Raw genomic sequence first — 17765 nt, 5'->3', positions numbered from 1 at the left:
GTAAACTATTTTACAAGTCACATAGCTCGAGACTTTGGCTTTGTCTGAGTGGATGTACATATTTTTCACAAGGTAATTCCATAAAGAATCAATTTATTTGAGATTTCTTTGTTGCATGTTATTGGTTTTGTGTAAAATTGACGAGCTGGTAAAATGGCGGCCCCCACTCGGTCTGTTACTGTAGTGTGAACGGGAAATACAATAGTTTTTTAATTTAAATAATACAATGAAGACGCGGATGTTCAGGAAAATAGTAACAGTGCTGCCTAAAACAAACAATGACCTTGCGATGTACTACATGGTTTTTGAGTCATTTTATGTGAATTTAGGAAATCTACTATAAAGTGCTCTTACGTTGTCCTTTGTGTCTGTGAATGAGTTCATGTTTTCAAATCACATTTTATTTGTCACAAGCGCCAAATACAACATGTATAGACCTTAAAGTGAAATGCTTACTATCTACAAGCCCTTAACCAACAGTGCAGTTTGAAGAAAATACCTTAAAGTAAGAAAGAAAGATAATTAAAGAGCAGCACTAAATAACAAGAGCGGGCAATGTACAGGGGGAACCTGTACAGAGTCAATGTGCGGGGGGCACCGGTGTCGAGATAATTATGTATTTGTAGGTAGAGTTATTAAAGTGGTTATGCATAGATACAAGTAGTAGCACCGGTGGGTGGGTGGGGGGGGTGCAAATAGTCTGGGTAGCTATTTGATTAGCTGTTCAGGAGTCTTATGCCTTGGGGGTTGAAGCTGTTTAGAAGCCTCTTGGACCTAGACTTGGTGCTCCAGTACTGCTTGCCGTGCGGTAGCAGAGAGAACAGTCTATGACTTGGGTGGCTGGAGTCTTTGACAATTTTTAGGGCCATTCCTCTGACACCGCCTGATATAGAGGTCCTAGATGGCAGGAAGCTTGGCCCTAGTGATGTACTGGGCCGTACGCACTACCCTCAATAGTGCCTTTGTGTCTCAGGGTTCGATTTTTAAAATAAAATGCTCATTTAGATTTGTTTATTTCACATCCATTAAGTAGATACTAAAATAACCTTCAACTCTTTTTCTTCCAGCATGTCATGTCTGTTTTTGTTCTGTCTCACACGACTTTTGACATTCTTCTTTGTATTACACTTTAAAAAAGTATTGATAATTACAAAATATTTAATGCACCTGTTTAAAAAGAGTCAATTACATGGAAACTATATATATATTAGATGTGCATAAGCCATTTGATACTTTCTTTACACAAAATACAGTCGTCTCTAAGTATTGTGTCATTAACACCACGACAAGCTAATGACATGACAATAACCTTTTTTCAAAAGTGTGTACTTGGTTACCATGGATATGAATAGTGACAGTGGAGCACATGGATGTCATGGAGTCTATTTGGTCATTACCAAATAGGCTATAATTTCATCAAATTATGTTAATTTTTGAAATTGTTTTAATTATGTGTATTTAGGGTACATTGTATGCTAGCTGTTCAACTGGAGTTAGCATGCTAGAATCCCTGCTATTTATGACCAAATGTCATAAAATTGTTACTCCCACCACGTCATTACTACCACATAATGAACTGTGATGGTAAGGACAGAATCTGGTGGTAATGACAATGTTTTAGTTCATACATTTTCACTTGCCGTAAGACCCGAAAAGACAAACAAATGACATATGATCATGGTTCAGTTGAAATTGAACACTAAATAAGACCATTACATGATGTATTATGTTAGGATGGTTGAGTGATTTTGATGTCTATTCATGTGACTTACTATGGTTATTACTGGGTTAGGGTTAAATAACATTTAGACATGACAACTCACTACCGAGTTACTGGGTTAGGGTTAAATATCAACATTTAGACATGACAACTCACTACCGAGTTACTGGGTTAAATATCAACATTTAGACATGACAACTCACTACCGAGTTACTGGGTTAGGGTTAAATATCAACATTTAGACATGACAACTCACTACCGAGTTACTGGGTTAGGGTTAAATATCAACATTTAGACATGACAACTCACTACCGAGTTACTGGGTTAGGGTTAAATATCAACATTTAGACATGACAACTCACTACCGAGTTACTGGGTTAGGGTTAAATATCAACATTTAGACATGACAACTCACTACCGAGTTACTGGGTTAGGGTTAAATATCAACATTTAGACATGACAACTCACTACCGAGTTCCAAACTGCCACTATCACAAGGGTCAGTAACTACCAAGGGCGAGAAAGAATTCATTTCAAGTAGTTCCAGTGAAAGAAAATAACGCTCGAGCATACGATGACATTCTAGATGATTCTGTGCTTCCAGCTCTGTGGCAACAGTTTTGGGGAAGGCCCTTTCCTGTTTCAGCATGACAATGTACCCGCGCACAAAGCAAGATCCATACAGAAGTGGTTGGTTGAGATCAGTGTGGAAGAACTTGAATGGCCCGCACATTGGCCTGACCCCATCGAACAACTTTGGGATGAATAATAATAATAATAATAATATTTCACATTACTTTAGAAATTAAGATTTTGATGTGGTAAATACACGTTTGAGTATCATCAAGGCATACAGTGGGGCAAAAAAGTATTTTGTCAGCCACCAATTGTGCAAGTTCTCCCACTTAAAAATATGAGAGAGGCCTGTAATTTTCATCATAGGTACACTTCAACTATGACAGACAAAATGAGAGAAAAAAATCCAGAAAATCACATTGTAGGATTTAATGAATTTATTTACAAATTATGGGGGAAAATAAGTATGAAATATTCATTGTCTCTGTGAATTGAAATTATATTGTTGCCCACCAGTGCACTCAGAAGAGGAAACAATGATACAATACAGTCTAACAACAGCTCTCTCAAACAGCACAATGTGATTCACTGTAGAAGCACTGGTCCTCTTACATTTTAATTCCAGGTTGCATATTACAATATTTAAGGGCATATCAGATGGTCTGTTCTGACCATACCAGTCACACCAAGCACAGGGTTGGTTGGTATAAGATTGAAATGGGTAAATAATGTACCTCGTAGTTACTTAGCCTGATAACATATCACTCCCAAAAGACATAAGCAGAAATGTAGCAGCCTATACACCTAATCATTAGTGATCTGACATGCTGTATTACATGGAGACTGTAGGCTACTGACAGCAGCAGTTACATAGTCTAGTTTACTATGGTCCTGTCCCTCTGACCAGGGTAAACAAAGTGGTAATGTTGTTTATAGTATATACAGTTTATTTCATTTAATTATACACAAGAGAGAAAAGAAATGTACAAACATTTTTCATTACATTCTTGTAATTTAGCGGATGCTCTTATCCAGAGAGATTTACAAGACAAATAAGGGTACAGGACAAATAAGGGTTAATTGGCTTGTTCAAGGGCACAATGACAGATTTTTACACCAAGTCGGCTCGGGATTCAAACAAGCAACCTTTCAGTTACTGGAATAACACTCTTAACCGCTAGGCTACCTGCCACCAGATGAATTAACTTCAATACAGTCTTTCAAATACATTCATCATCAATGACTACAATAATGAATCAAGTATTAAAGACAATTTAATAAACAAGTAGTAGATTCATAGTCTGTTAATCATTAAACAAAAGTTTAGTAATAAAATAATACACCCATACCAATGCTAAAAACTGACCACCTCATCTTTATCTGATATACACCGTGTACAAAACATTAGGAACACCTTCAAAATATTGAGTTGCACCTCCCTTTGTCCTCAGAACATCCTCAATTCATCAGTGCATAGACTGTCCAAGGTGTCAACTCCGAATAGCTCGTTCCATCTCCTCCCACAGTAAGCTGAATTCCCTGTCATGTTATTGGAACAATTCCTGGACAAGCCTTGTGGCATAATCCTGCTGAAGAAAACAACTTGCAGATGGATACACTGCTGCCATGAAGGGAGGCACCTGATTGGCAGTAATTATTTAGATATCCTGTGGCAGTCAAACATTGCTCAACTTTTATCAAGAGGCCCAATGTGTGTCCTGAAAACACACCCCAACCATCACACCACCAGCCTGTAATGCTGACACACGGCATGGATGCATGCAGTGGTGTAAAGTACTGAAGCAAAAATTATTTAAAGACCTACTTTAGTTGTATCTGTACTTTACTATTTATATATTTTTTGTTTGTTTTTAATTTGACCCCTTTTTTCAGAATAATTTCTTTAAATAACAAATTTAGCAGTTTTTTGGGCGTATCTGTACTTTATTATTTATATTGTTGACAACTTTTACTTCACTACATTCCGAAATAAAATAATGTACTTTTTACTCCATACATTTTCCCTGACACCCAAAATACCCGACATTTTTTACGACTAGCAGGACAGGAAATGGTCCAATTCACGCACTAAAAGACAACATCCCTGGTCATCCCCACTGCCTCTGATCTGGCGGACTCACTAAACACAAATGCTTCGTTTGTAAATGATGTCTGAGTGTTGGAGTCTGCCCCTGGCTATCCGTACTATATATATTTTTTAAAGACAAATGTGCCGTCTGGTTTGCTTAATTGAAGGAATTTGAAATTATTCATACTTTTACTTTTGATACTTAAGTATATTTACAACCAAATACTTTTACTCAAGTAGTATTTTAATGGGTGACTCACTTTCACTTGAGTCATTTTATATTAAGGTATTATTACTTTTACTCAAGTATGACAGTTAGGTACTTTTTCCACCATTTCGTCCCATCAGTATGAAACAGCATGAACTGGGATTCATCAGACCAGGCAGTATGTTTCCAATAAATACACAACTAGATCATTAAAGATCATAGCTTTCACCTGGGTTCAGCTGGTCAGTCTATGTCAAGGAAAGAACAGTTGTCGTTAATGTTCTGTACACTCAGTGCATGTTGTAACTACTAGCTCAATCCCACAGAAAACTGCAGAGTGAAGCAGTACCACTCAGTTAACCATCAGACTCCACTGTGAGAAGCCTCACAAAGGATATTCAACCTTAAGGGCAAATCCAAGGTCATCTCAATATCTTTACAGTAGATGCTAACAAAACTCACCAAAACTGTCAAGGTGTACAATGATCAGTAAAGACAGGCTTACATTCTATAATGCTCCATTCCCTCTGAACAGTTCTCTCACAGTGAGAAACAACAAGAGTGTTCTACGCTTTCTTCATTTGATTCAATTCAACGTTGCCAATTATTTAATGACATGAGAATTAAGTGGTGTCTAATCTTAGCTGGTCTGAGAGAACTGATGAGACTTCTCTCCTTTATGTATACATTGGTGTCTTTTTAAATGGCCCAATCTGTAGAATCTCTTCTCACAGTCAGTGCAGTGATAAGGCTTTTCTCCTGTGTGTAAACGTTGATGTCGTTTTAAGTTGCACAGTAGAGAGAAACCCGCCGCACAGTCAGAGCAGGAGTAAGGCTTCTCTCCTGTGTGTATACTTTCATGTCGTTTTAAGTGGCACAGTACAGAGAAACTCGCCGCACAGTCAGAGCAGATGTAAGGCTTCTCTCCTGTGTGTGTTCTCTGATGAACTTTTAGCCTAGTTGATGTTGTGAAGCATTTTACACAATCAGAGCAGGAGTAAGGCTTCTCTCCTGTGTGTGTTCTTTTATGAACTTTTAGCTCAGTTGATGTTGTGAAGCATTTTACACAGTCAGAGCAGGAGTAAGGCTTCTCTCCTGTATGTATATGTTTATGTGTTTTTAAGTGGCCCAGTCGAGAGAAACTCTTTCCACAGTCAGAGCAGGAGTAAGGCTTCTCTCCTGTATGTATATGTTTATGTGTTTTTAGGTGGCCCAGTCGAGAGAAACTCTTTCCACAGTCAGAGCAGGAGTAAGGCTTCTCTCCTGTGTGTATAAGTTCATGTCGTTTTAAGTTGCACAGTAGAGAGAAACTCGCCTTACAGTCAGAGCAGGAGTAAAGCTTCTCTCCTGTGTGTAAACGTTCATGTCGTTTTAAGTTGCGCAGTAGAGAGAAACTCGCCTTACAGTCAGAGCAGATGTAAGGCTTCTTTCCTGTGTGTATACGTTCATGTCGTTTTAAGTTGCACAGTAGAGAGAAACTCGCCTTACAGTCAGAGCAGGAGTAAAGCTTCTCTCTTGTGTGTAAACGTTCATGTCGTTTTAAGTTGCGCAGTAGAGAGAAACTCGCCTTACAGTCAGAGCAGATGTAAGGCTTCTCTCCTGTGTGTGTTCTTTGATGAACTTTTAGCCTAGTTGATGTTGTGAAGCATTTTACACAGTCAGAGCAGGAGAACAGCTTCTCTCCTGTGTGCACTCTCTGATGAACTGTCAGAGCCTTGGATGTTGTGAAATTCTTCCCACTGTCAGTATAGGAATAACGATTCTCTCCTGTGTGTATTTTTAGGTGTACTTTTAGCTTTGATAGAAATGGGAAAATCTCCTCACAATGTGGGCAGGGGTAAGACCTCTTAGCTCTGTGAGCTTCCTGCTGTTCCTCTCTGGATGTAGAGAATGTCTCAACATGGTCTCCTGTGTGAACAACATCAGAAGAACCAGTCAGTTGATGTGATATACATGTCAATCACATGCATTTTATGTAGCCCTTATTACATCAGAAGTTGTCACAAAGTGCTTTACAGAAACCCAGCCTCAATCCTCAAAGAGCAAGCAACGCAGATGTAGAAACAAAGTGGCCACGAAAAACTCCCCAGCAAGCAGGAACCTAGGAAGAAACATAGAGAGGAACCAGGCTCAAATAGGTGGCCAGTCCTCTTCTGGCCGTACCGGGAGACATACGTATTCATATTAGTAGACTACACAATAGGAAAGGGAACAGAACTATTCTAAAAGTGGGTAAAAGCCATATCATCCTCCAATCACTATCAAAGGGTTAGTAACCAGGCTGTATCACATCTGGCCATGATTGGGAGTCCTAATAGGGTGGCTCACAATTGGCCCAGCGCTGTCCGGGTTTGGCCGGGGTAGGCCGTCAATGTAACTAATAATTTGTTCTTAACTGACTTGCCTAGATAAAAAGATTTTAAAAAACAAAAAAAACATGTTTTAACTAATTTCATAGAACTTTAAAACACTGGCAGATTGTATACTTCACCACTTAGGTGTACTACTCTTTGAGCACTCCAGATATCCCAGGGAATAAAACAAATGCTGGCAATACTGGTGTCAAACCATGGAAGTCGGAGTAGCATGAAGTAACATTATCTTCTCATTGAAACAGTTCATCATGAAACAGTTCTACTGCAACTTTTCATACAGTGGGAAGTCGGAACGAACAACTAACTTAGTTAGAACCTGCTCTTACCATGAGAAACAGATTTCCCAATCTTCTCCTCCGTTTCTTCATCTTTAATGTTGACATTCAGCTCCAGTGTTTGACTGCAGTCTTCCAGCTTCACTGATGCCATCTCTGGATCCTGCAGTGCAAACTGGGCTCCACTGTCACAATCAGGACCCAGTGACTGTGGGTTTGGACTCAGTGTGGAAGGAGAGAGGCAGGCTGGGTTTGTCCTCACTGTTGATGTTACCGGACTCAGACTTAATTGTAGTGGTCCTGTAGTAACAATGAGAAACAGACAAAAAGTTATTGTCTTGACTGTTCCGGCACTCTCTTTACTCTCTATTAAAATATATTCGATTTTTTTCTTGTGCAATTATCTAAATCAGTGCTTAACTTGGACTGAAATAGTTTGATACTCATTTTAGGTGGTGGGGTACTGTGTATATTTAGATGCAGGAGCTCCACAATACTGTTGAGGTAATATTCTATAAGAGGAACATCAGCTCAAGCAGTAGAACATTGAGCTCCTGTCCATCTAATTTCAATAGATGAGGTAGGTAAGCATTGACAACAAAAACAAGAATTCGTTCAAATTAGACAAAGTACACGCTACACAACGTAACTAAACTTAACCTATAGTAGATTTCTTGGATTTACATAAATTAATAAACAACTCAAAAACCATTTAGTACAAGGTTGCAGTATGTTTTAGGCAGCACTATGTACTATTTTCCTGAATAACCTTGTCTTCACTGTATTATTTAAATCAAAAACCAATTGTATTTCCCATTCACACCATATTAACATTTATAGACAAAGATAGAAACTGAATGTGTCTGAATATTAGTACACATGTAGGAAACTGATCGTCATTACATTCAGCTTCAAAACAGTAGTGCGACCATGAAATTGCCTCTCTTTGACGCAGACAGAGTGGGCGCCGCCATTTTCCCAGCTCGTGAATTTTACACAAAACCAATAGCATGTAAAACGAACTCAGAAATCTCAAATAAATTGATTTGATTATTAAATTACCTTGAGAAAATGATGTACATCCACTCAGTTCCAAGATGGCGTAGCAGTCAGTCGTCTTTGCCTTGTCCCATGTATATCGTTTTCTTCGCATTCTTTTTAATAATTTTACTAAACCTCAACTTCAAATACTCTCCTTCTCAACCCGCCTCACCCAATGTGTTGTGGATCTGTTTTTATTCCTAAAGTATTTCTATTTACCTCAGAACTGGAATCCCTCAACTGAAGCTAACTAGCTAACTAGCTACCAGCTATCAGACAGCTAACCACTGCTAGCGGTCAGCAGCTTACCTTTAGCTCGGACAGCTCTCGCCAGTTCTTACAACGCATTTCAAACCAGAGCAAACCGGACCTATTTCTCTCTCCATATCCTCCGGATTCCTACCTCCAAACTCTGAACCTTTTCATCTGGATCATCGCCGCTTGCTAACCAAATTTGTATACCGAGTATGTCCACATCTCCGTCAGACCATTTTATTGGTACACTACATGGTAATTTTAAAATTTGCATTTTTTAGTGATCCAATACATAATATAGTACACTTATCATAATTTGGTTTTAATCCAGAGAGAATAGCAAAAGTATCTAGATCCTCTATGAGGCCGTGGAGAGACTAATTGGGGTTTTAAAAGAAAACATAAAATCAGCAGCATACAATGACACCTTAGTTTTTAAGCCACGGATTTTGTAATCCCTAAATATTATTGTTTGATATAATATTAACAGCTAACATTTCGATGGCAATAATAAATAGATATGCCGATAGTGGACAACCTTGTTTTATTCCTCTAAATAGTTTAAAACTTTGAGATGTAGCCATTATTTACTATTTTACACCTAGGGTTACTATACATAACTTTAACCCATTTTATAAAGAGATTTCCCAAAACTGAAATATTCTAGGCATTTATACAAACTCCATTCGTACTTTATCAAAATCCTTCTCAAAATCAGCTATGAAAACCAGGCCTGGTGTCCCTGATATTTCATAGTATTCTATTGTTTCCAGTACTTGTCTTGTATTATCTCCAATGTATCGTCAATGTAAAAAAAAGGTAACGAGTGGAGGTAACGAGTGGAGGACAGAGGAGCCTTTTGCCCCACTTTAACTAAGTCTATGATTTCATAGAGCAGTCTGACTGAGCGGTGGAAGGCAACAGCAAGCTCGTAAGCAATCATTCAAACAGCACTTTTGTGTGTTTTGCCAGCAGCTCTTCGTTGTGTTTCAAGCATTGCACCATTTATGACTTCAAGCCTATCAACTCCCGAGATTAGGTCAGTGTAACCGATGTGAAATGGTAAGCTAGTTAGCGGATTGCGCGCTAATAGCGTTTCAAACGTCACTCGCTCTGAGACTTGGAGTGGTTGTTCCCCTTGCTCTGCATGGGTAACGCTGCTTCGAGGGCGGCTGTTGTCGCTGTGTTTCTGGTTCGAGCCCAGGTAGGAACGAGGAGAGGGACAGAAGCTATTGCCAGTGTAACAGTATACTAAAGTCCCTATAAGAACATCCAATAGTCAAAGGTTAATGAAATACAAATGGTATAGAGAGAAATAGTCCTATAACTACAACCTAAAACTTCTTACCTGGGAATATTGAAGACTCATGTTAAAAGGAACCACCAGCTTTCATATGTTCTCATGTTCTGAGCAAGGAACTTAAACGTTATCTTTCTTACTCATCTGATCACTGTAGATAGCACAGTGAATAAACAAATGCTGGCAATACTGGGGTCAAACCATGCAAGTGTCAGTAGAATTATATATTTACCTTCTCATGGAAACAGTTCATCATGAAACAGTTCTACTGCAAATTTTCATACACAGTGGAAAGTTGTAACAAACAACAAAAGTAGATAGATAGAACCTGCTCTTACCATGAGAAACAGATTTCCCAATCTTCTCCTCCTCTTCTTCATCTTTAATGTTTACATTCAGCTCCAGTGTTTGACTGCAGTCTTCCAGCTTCACTGATGCCATCTCTGGATCCTGCAGAGCAAACTGGGCTCCACTGTCACAATCAGGACCCAGTGACAGTAGGTTTGGACTCAATGTGGAAGGAGAGAGGCAGGCTGGGTTTGTCCTCACTGTTGATGTTAACGACCTCATACCTGAGTCGGCAAGTAGTACAAGAGAAACAGACACAAAAGATATTTTCTTGAAAGTTCTGGCAAGGTCTTTATTCTCTATTAAATCTTATATTTTTTATTGTTCAATTATCTAATTCAGTGCTTGACTTGGACTGAAATATTTGCCGATACTCATTTTGGGTGCCGGTAGGGTTTATATTTGGGTGCAGGAACTCCACAATAGTTTTGAGCTAATACTTGGTGGTTCATTTCTGTATTACCAAATGAGGAGAGACAAACTTTACACACCAGTCAGAGTTGTACTTAAACTACATCTTTAATAATAAGAGCTTTGCAATCGCAATGACTTTCAATGATGCACCATTTCTAATGAACCATTGAAAAGTGACAACACAAAAGTACAAAGATCTTTTATAGCCAAGATACACCCCTCTCAACCTACATGACGAACAACAGATACATAGAATGGTGACAAGGTTAAGATTTGTATGAAAGGGTATCTATAATACATAGCAGACAGCAACTGCTATGTCAACAGTTTATTGTATAGACCAGTGTCTGGTCCTCCTAGAGCACAAAAACATTACCTCATGTTATCTGGAATGCTCTTTAGGTTTAATCAACCAAAAACATTGTAAAACTCCTCTGTCAGTGTTATCTCATTGAGTCCCTCCTCAGTAGAACACACACACAATAGTTAACAGAACACTCTATTCTGTCGAATAAAACAACCATTATAATGCAATACAAGTATTATAACATAATCTTGCAATTTCCACAACGTACTTTTTTTTATTTTTAAATTTGACCTTTAACTAGGCAAGTCAGTTAAGAACAAATTCTTATTTTCAATGACGGCCTGGGAACAGTGGCTTAACTGCCTGTTCAGGGGCAGAACGACAGATTTGTACTTTGTCAGCTCGAGGATTTGAACATGAAACCTTTCGGTTACCAACGCTCTAACCACTAGGCTACCCTGCCTCCCCGACTTACACCTGTCTACTATAGGTTGTGCCTTTCCAAAACATGTCCAATCAATTGAATTTACCACAGGTTGACAACAACCAAGTTGAAGAAATATCTCAAGAGTGATTAATGGAAACAAGCTGCACCTGAGCTCAATGTCGAGTCTCATAGCAAAGGGTCTGAATACTTATGTAAAAACATATTTTAAATGTTTTATATGTGAAAACATTTCTAAAAACCTGTGTTTGCTCTGACATTATGGGATATTGTATGTAGATTGAGGAACATTTTTGATTTAATCCATTTTAGAATAAGACAGTAACGAAACAAAACATCTACCTTCTCATTAAAACAGTTAGTCAAGAAATCCTGCCATGCCTTTCTAGTCTTCAAAAGCCAAGTTAACAAACAGATCACCGACCATTTCGAATCCCACCGTACCTTCTCTGCTATGCAATCTGGTTTTCTAGCTGTTCACGGGTGCACCTCAGCCACGCTCAAGGTCCTAAACGATATCACAACTGCCATCGATGAAAGACAGTACTGTGCAGCCGTCTTCATTGACCTGGCCAAGGCTTTCGACTGTATTCGTATTGGCAGACTCAACAGCCTTGGTTTCTCAAATGACTGCCTCGTCTGGTTCACCAACTACATCTCAGAGTTCAGTGTATCAAATCGGAGGGCCTGTTGTCCGGACCTCTGGCAGTCTCTATGGGGGTGCCACAGGGTTCAATTATCTGTATTTTTCAATGATGTCGCTCTTGCTGCTGGTGATTCTCTGATCCACCTCTACGCAGATGACACCATTCTGTATACCTCCGGCCCTTCTTTGGACACTGTGTTAAACCTCCAGACGAGCTTCAATGGCATACAACACTCCTTCCGTGGCCCCCAACTGCTCTTTAAATGCAGGTAAAGCTAAATGCATGCTCATCAACTGATCGCTGCCCGTACCTGCCCAACTAGCATCACTACTCTGGACAGTACTGACTTAGAATATGTGGACAACTACAAATACCTAGGTGTCTGGTTAGACTGTAAACTCTCCTTCCAGACTCACATTAAGCATCTCCAATCCAAAAATAAATCTAGAATCTGCTTCCTATTTCACAACAAAGCCCCCTTCACACGTGCTGCTAAACATACCCTTGTAAAACTGACTATCCTACCGATTCTTGACTTCGGCAATGTCATTTACAAAATAGCCTCCAACAGTACTCAGCAAATTGGATGTAGTCTATCACAGTGCCAACCGTTTTGTCACCAAAGCCCCATATACTAGCCACCACTGCGACCTGTATGCTCTCGTTGGCCGGCCTTCGCTTCATACCCATTGGCTCCAGGTCATCTATAAGTCTTTTTCTAGTTAAAGAACTGCCTTATCTCAGCTCACTGGTCACCATTGCAACACCCACCCTTAGTACATGGTCCAGCAGGCATATTTCACTGGTCATCCTCAAAGCCAACTCCTCTTTTGGCTCCCTCTCCTTCCAGTTCTCTGCTGTCAATGACTGGAACGAATTGCAAAAATTACTGAAGCTGGAGTTTTATATCTCCCTCTCTAACTTTAAGCATCAGCTGTCAGAGCAGCTTACCGATCATTGCACCTGTACACAGCCCATCTGTAAATAGCCAACCTAACTACCCCATCCACATAGTTATTTATTTTTGCTCTTTTGCACCCCAGTATCTCTACTTACACATCATCATCTGCACATCTATCACTCCAGTGTTAATGCTAAATTGTAATTAATTCGCCACTGTGGCTTTTATTGCCTTACCTCACTAATCTTACTACATTTGCACACTGCATATAGATTTTTCATTTGTTTATCCCATGTGTTGTTTTTGTCGCACTGCTTTGCTTTATCTTGGCCAGGTCGCAGTTGTAGATGAGAACTTGTTCTCAACTGGCCTACCTAGTTAAATAAAGGTGAAATACAATACATAAATATAACAGTTCTACAGCAACTTTTTATGCACAGTGGGAAGTTGGAACGAATAACAAACTTAGTTCGATAGAACCAGCTCTTACCATGATTAACAGATGTCCCAATCTCCTCCTCCTCTTCTTCATCTTTAATGTTGGCATTCATCTCCAGTGTTTGACTGCAGTCTTCCAGCTTCACTGATGCCATCTCTGGATCCTGCAGTACAAACTGGGCTCCACTGTCACAATCAAGACCCAGTGACTGTAGGTTTGGAGTCAGTGTGGAAGGAGAGGCAGGCTGGGTTTGTCCTCACTGTTGATGTTACCGGCCTCAGACTTAATCTGAGTTGGCCAGTATTAATAAAGAGAAACGGACACAAAAGTTAGTGCCAGAACTGTCAAGACTTTCTTTATTCTCTAAAAATATGGTTTATATTTAGGTAAAGGAGCTCCACAATACTGTTGAGCTAATTTTCTATAAGAAGAACATGAGCTCAAACAGTAGACGTTTGAGGTGCCGGTACTCAGCTCCAGTGAGCTCCTGTCCAAGTCAAGCACTGATCTCATTTCAGTAGATCTCGTAGCTAAGCATTGGCAACAAAACATTAATTAAACAAAGCATACACTTTAAATTAGGCTACTCAACTCTAAATGCACTTAATCTATAGTAGATTTCCTGAATTCACATAAATGCATAAATTACTAAAAAAACATTTAGTACAAGTTTGCAGTATGTTTTAGGCAGCACTATGTACTATTTTCCAGAATAACCTTGTCTTCACTGTATTATTTCAATCAAAATAGTATTTCCGTTCACACCATAGTAACATTTATACATTTAAACTGATTGATAATCATTACATTTAGCTCCAAAACAGTAGTGCAACCGTAAAATTGTCTTTCTCTGCTGCACCCTCAGTGCCTGCACTAAAGTACGTTGATGCAGACCGAGTGGGATCCGCCATTTTACCATCTCGTGAATTTTACACAAAACCAAAAAGGACATGTAAAACGATCCCAGAAATCTCAAATAGATAGATCCTTTATGAAATTACCTTGACGAAATTATATACATCCCTTCAGACTACCAAAGTATATAACTATGTGACTTGAAAAAGGTGATCACGTTCACTCACGCCGTTTGACATTAAAAAAATAGCACATAAAACCTTTTATCAAACCTGATAATACCTTGACGTATTTGTTACCCAGCATGTTATGAAATGTTCTTTCGATATTATAACGTGCTATTACATACCAGTAGTAATACATTTGAAACGGACACAGAAGTTGTCGTCTCGACTGCACAATTCTGACGTATCCTTTATTCTGAAGAATGATGTGCGCCTGCGCGGAACTTCCTGTTCCCCCACTACCAGTTTCTCAACACAGAGACGTAACAACGCGAGACTTCAGATAACGCTTGGGAAGCAGACCAAGCCGGGGTTTGAGAAGTTTGAGAATTGAACAATTCTGATACTTTTGCAGCGGCTAATGGGGATCCGAATAAATACCAACAAGATTCCGTCGGCACAAACTTGAAACATGGCCATTCTTTTATCAATTTTATAACTGAAATGGCTTATTCACAATAGCTCACACTGCATATGATATATATCCTAGCATCACAGGTAGCCTGGTGGTTGGAGCTGGAAAGTTGCTGAATCGAATCCCCGAGTTTACATAGCATTAATCTGTCGTTCTGTTCCTGAACAATGTAGTTAACCCACCGTTCCTTAGTAGGCAGTCATTGACATAAAGGTCAAAAATATATATTTAAAAAATCACGAGTAGCCAGACCGAGGTGAAGTTGGTTTCATATTCAGACATTCATTCGCCAAAAGCCATTGCAATTTCAAAAATCTATAACAAATGAATTGATTGTCACAGAAACAAAAATAGATATGGTTTATTCTATAAAATCTATCAAATATCATGTAAAACTGTATAAATGAAAAACTAATTCACCGTTTGTCACAGAAACATCAAACTATGTATGATTTATTCTATAAATGTCTAGTATACTTTTACAACCTTTGCTTTGAGTAGAAATTCCCGTTTTGATTTGATAGAAATACATAACATCTCAAATATTGCATTTAATGATGAAGAAATCAACTCATTCAGTGATTGTGTCTTGAAAAAAGTGAGAATATGCATTTAAAATAACTTTAAAATAAATGTTAATTTCAAGTGCAATTTGTTCTATATGATGTTAGACAATGTGTACATAAAGTTGTACAATGTTTACAATCTTAAATTGTATGTCAAATCAATGTTTGCATTTTTAGTGCAACAGGTCCACATTTTAAAGTAGTTACAAGGAACAACAGTCATTTATATATACGTCTCTAATTTAACAGCAAAAAGGCCCCTTACAATAATTTTCTATTTTGGCTTTGTTGAAGTCCTTCTTTGTCATCCCCAGACAAGCTAAATGGAACCATCTCTGGCACACAGAGCGTTCTATCTGCAGTATTAAAAACATAAAACTGGGTTATGTTGATTTACATGTAAACAACAGTTCTGGAATACCCAAATTCTGTTACATGTTTTTGCAATTAGGAACCATTTAAAATTTAAATTAATTTTTGTTCAATTGCTAAATTGCCTTTCAATGACATGCATTTGACCAGAACCCTGACAGAAGCACACTGAACTGAGGTGCTAATCATCGTTGAGTATTCAGCCAATATAAATCGCAAAGTAAAAAAGGCACACATTTGCAAAAAAAAACGTATCAAACATTACAAGAATGGCATCTTATAGATTTGACATATTTCTATCAAATCATAACTGGAATTTATATTAAAAACAAAGGTTGTAAAAATATGCTAGACATTTATAGAATAAATCATATCTAGTTTGATGATTCTGTGACAAAGGCTGAATTAGTTATTGATTTAAACAGCTTCACATTGCATTTCAGATTTTATATATTTCAATTAAATCAAAACTGGATTTTTTTATTCAAAACGAAGGTTGTAAAAGTATCCTAGACATTTAAAGAATAAACCATATCTATTTTTATATTTCTGTGACAATCAATGAATTAGTTACAGATTTGTACAATAATTAAGGGCTTTTTGCAAATGTCTGCTGATTGTCTGCTTAATGTCCAAATGTGTGAATATAAAAGCAACTTTACCTCGGGAGTAGGCAGATTATCTTCTTCAAACAACAGTAAAACTGATTGACTTTCTTCCTTCTATCCATCTACTACACAGTTTAGTGCTCCAACCACTCCTGGAATCTTCTGCTCAAGACGATGAGCCTCAATATATAACAAAACCCCAGATATAACACCCTTTAATCGCTGCATCTTTATCTGATATACACTGAGTGCACAACACATTAGGAATGGCTTCCTAATATTGAGTTATACCTCCTTTTGTCCTCAGAGCAGCCTCAATAGTCGGGGTATGGACTCTCCAAGGTGTTGAGAACATTCCACAGGGATGCTGGCCCATGTTGACTCCAATGCTTCCCACAATTGTGTCAAGTTGGCTGGGAGTGGATATACTCTGAATAGCTCCTTCCATGTCCTCCCACAGATGCACAATTGGATTGAGATCTGGTGACTCGGCAGGCCACTGCAGTAAGCTGAATTCCCTGTCATGTTCTTGGAATCATTCCTGGCCACCATGAAGGGATGCACCTGATTGGCAATGATTTTTACACAAACGTTGCTCCACTTTTATCAAGGGGCCCAATATGTGGCATGAAAACATATCATCATACCACCACCACCAGCCTGCAATGTTGTACTCGTGGTTTCCTCCCATCAGCGTGAAAGAGCAGGAACAGGGATTCATCAGACCAGGCAATGTTTTTAAAATTCTCCAGTGTTTTCATTCCTTAGCCCACTGCAACATCTTGTTTTCTACTGAAAGCTAATGGGGATCCAAAATAAATACAACAACAACTACAGTGGGGCAAAAAAGTATTCAGTCAGCCACCAATTGTGCAAGTTCTCCCACTTAAAAAGATGAGGCCTGTAATTTTCATCATAGGTAGACTTCAACTATGACAGACAAAATGAGAAGAAAAAAATCCAGAAAATCACACTGTAGGATTTTTAATGAATTTATTTGCATATTATGGTGGAAAATAAGTATTTGGTCAATAACAAAAGTTTCTCAATACTTTGTTACATACCCTTTGTTGGCAATGACAGAGGTCAAATGTTTTCTGTAAGTCTTCACGAGGTTTTCACACGCTGTTGCTGGTATTTTGGCCCATTCCTCCATGCAGATCTCCTCTAGAGCAGTGATGTTTTGGGGCTGTTGCTGGGCAACACAGACTTTCAACTCCCTCCAAAGATTTTCTATGGGGTTGAGATCTGGAGACTGGCTAGGCCACTCCGGGACCTTGAAATGCTTCTTACGAAGCCACTCCTTCGTTGCCCGGGCGGTGTGTTTGGGATCATTGTCATGCTGAAAGACCCAGCCACGTTTCATCTTCAATGCCCTTGCTGAT

At 38.7% G+C, this 17765-nt stretch overlaps 2 protein-coding genes across 6 annotated transcripts in view; both read right to left on the bottom strand.

Moving 5' to 3' along the window:
- Positions 1–17765, bottom strand: part of LOC135533542 (zinc finger protein 664-like) — a 40671-nt gene that overhangs the window by 17738 nt on the left and 5168 nt on the right. The window lies entirely within an intron of this gene.
- LOC135533540 (zinc finger protein 883-like) lies at positions 2718–14652 on the bottom strand. 4 transcript variants are annotated; one of them, XM_064960822.1, is made up of 5 exons: positions 14545–14652; positions 13392–13622; positions 10178–10411; positions 7295–7543; positions 2718–6501 (listed from the first exon to the last, which is right to left on the bottom strand). In XM_064960822.1, exons 2-5 carry the CDS (start codon positions 13492–13494, stop codon positions 5234–5236), a joined length of 1854 nt encoding a protein of 617 aa, XP_064816894.1. In that variant the 5' UTR covers positions 13495–13622; positions 14545–14652; the 3' UTR covers positions 2718–5233. The 4 variants fall into 4 exon arrangements, with proteins under 4 accessions (XP_064816894.1, XP_064816893.1, XP_064816895.1 ...); XM_064960821.1 differs by having other exon boundaries at positions 13392–13628; positions 14545–14651; XM_064960823.1 differs by lacking the exon at positions 14545–14652 and adding an exon at positions 12772–12867 and having other exon boundaries at positions 13392–13470.

This window comes from Oncorhynchus masou, unplaced genomic scaffold (assembly GCF_036934945.1).
Source record: "Oncorhynchus masou masou isolate Uvic2021 unplaced genomic scaffold, UVic_Omas_1.1 unplaced_scaffold_2435, whole genome shotgun sequence".
Taxonomy (NCBI): Eukaryota; Metazoa; Chordata; class Actinopteri; order Salmoniformes; family Salmonidae; genus Oncorhynchus; species Oncorhynchus masou.
This window is presented reverse-complemented; position numbering and strand designations above follow the sequence as displayed.

Coding starts and splice junctions, on each gene's coding strand:
- LOC135533540 (XM_064960822.1), bottom strand. CDS start 13,494: ATGGCATCAGTGAAGCTGGAAGACTGCAGTCAAACACTGGAGATGAAT. Junction 7,544..10,177: donor TGGGAAATCTGTTTCTCATG/GTAAGAGCAGGT, acceptor TTGTTACTACAG/GACCACTACAATTAAGTCTG. Junction 6,502..7,294: donor TGGGAAATCTGTTTCTCATG/GTAAGAGCAGGT, acceptor TTGTTCACACAG/GAGACCATGTTGAGACATTC.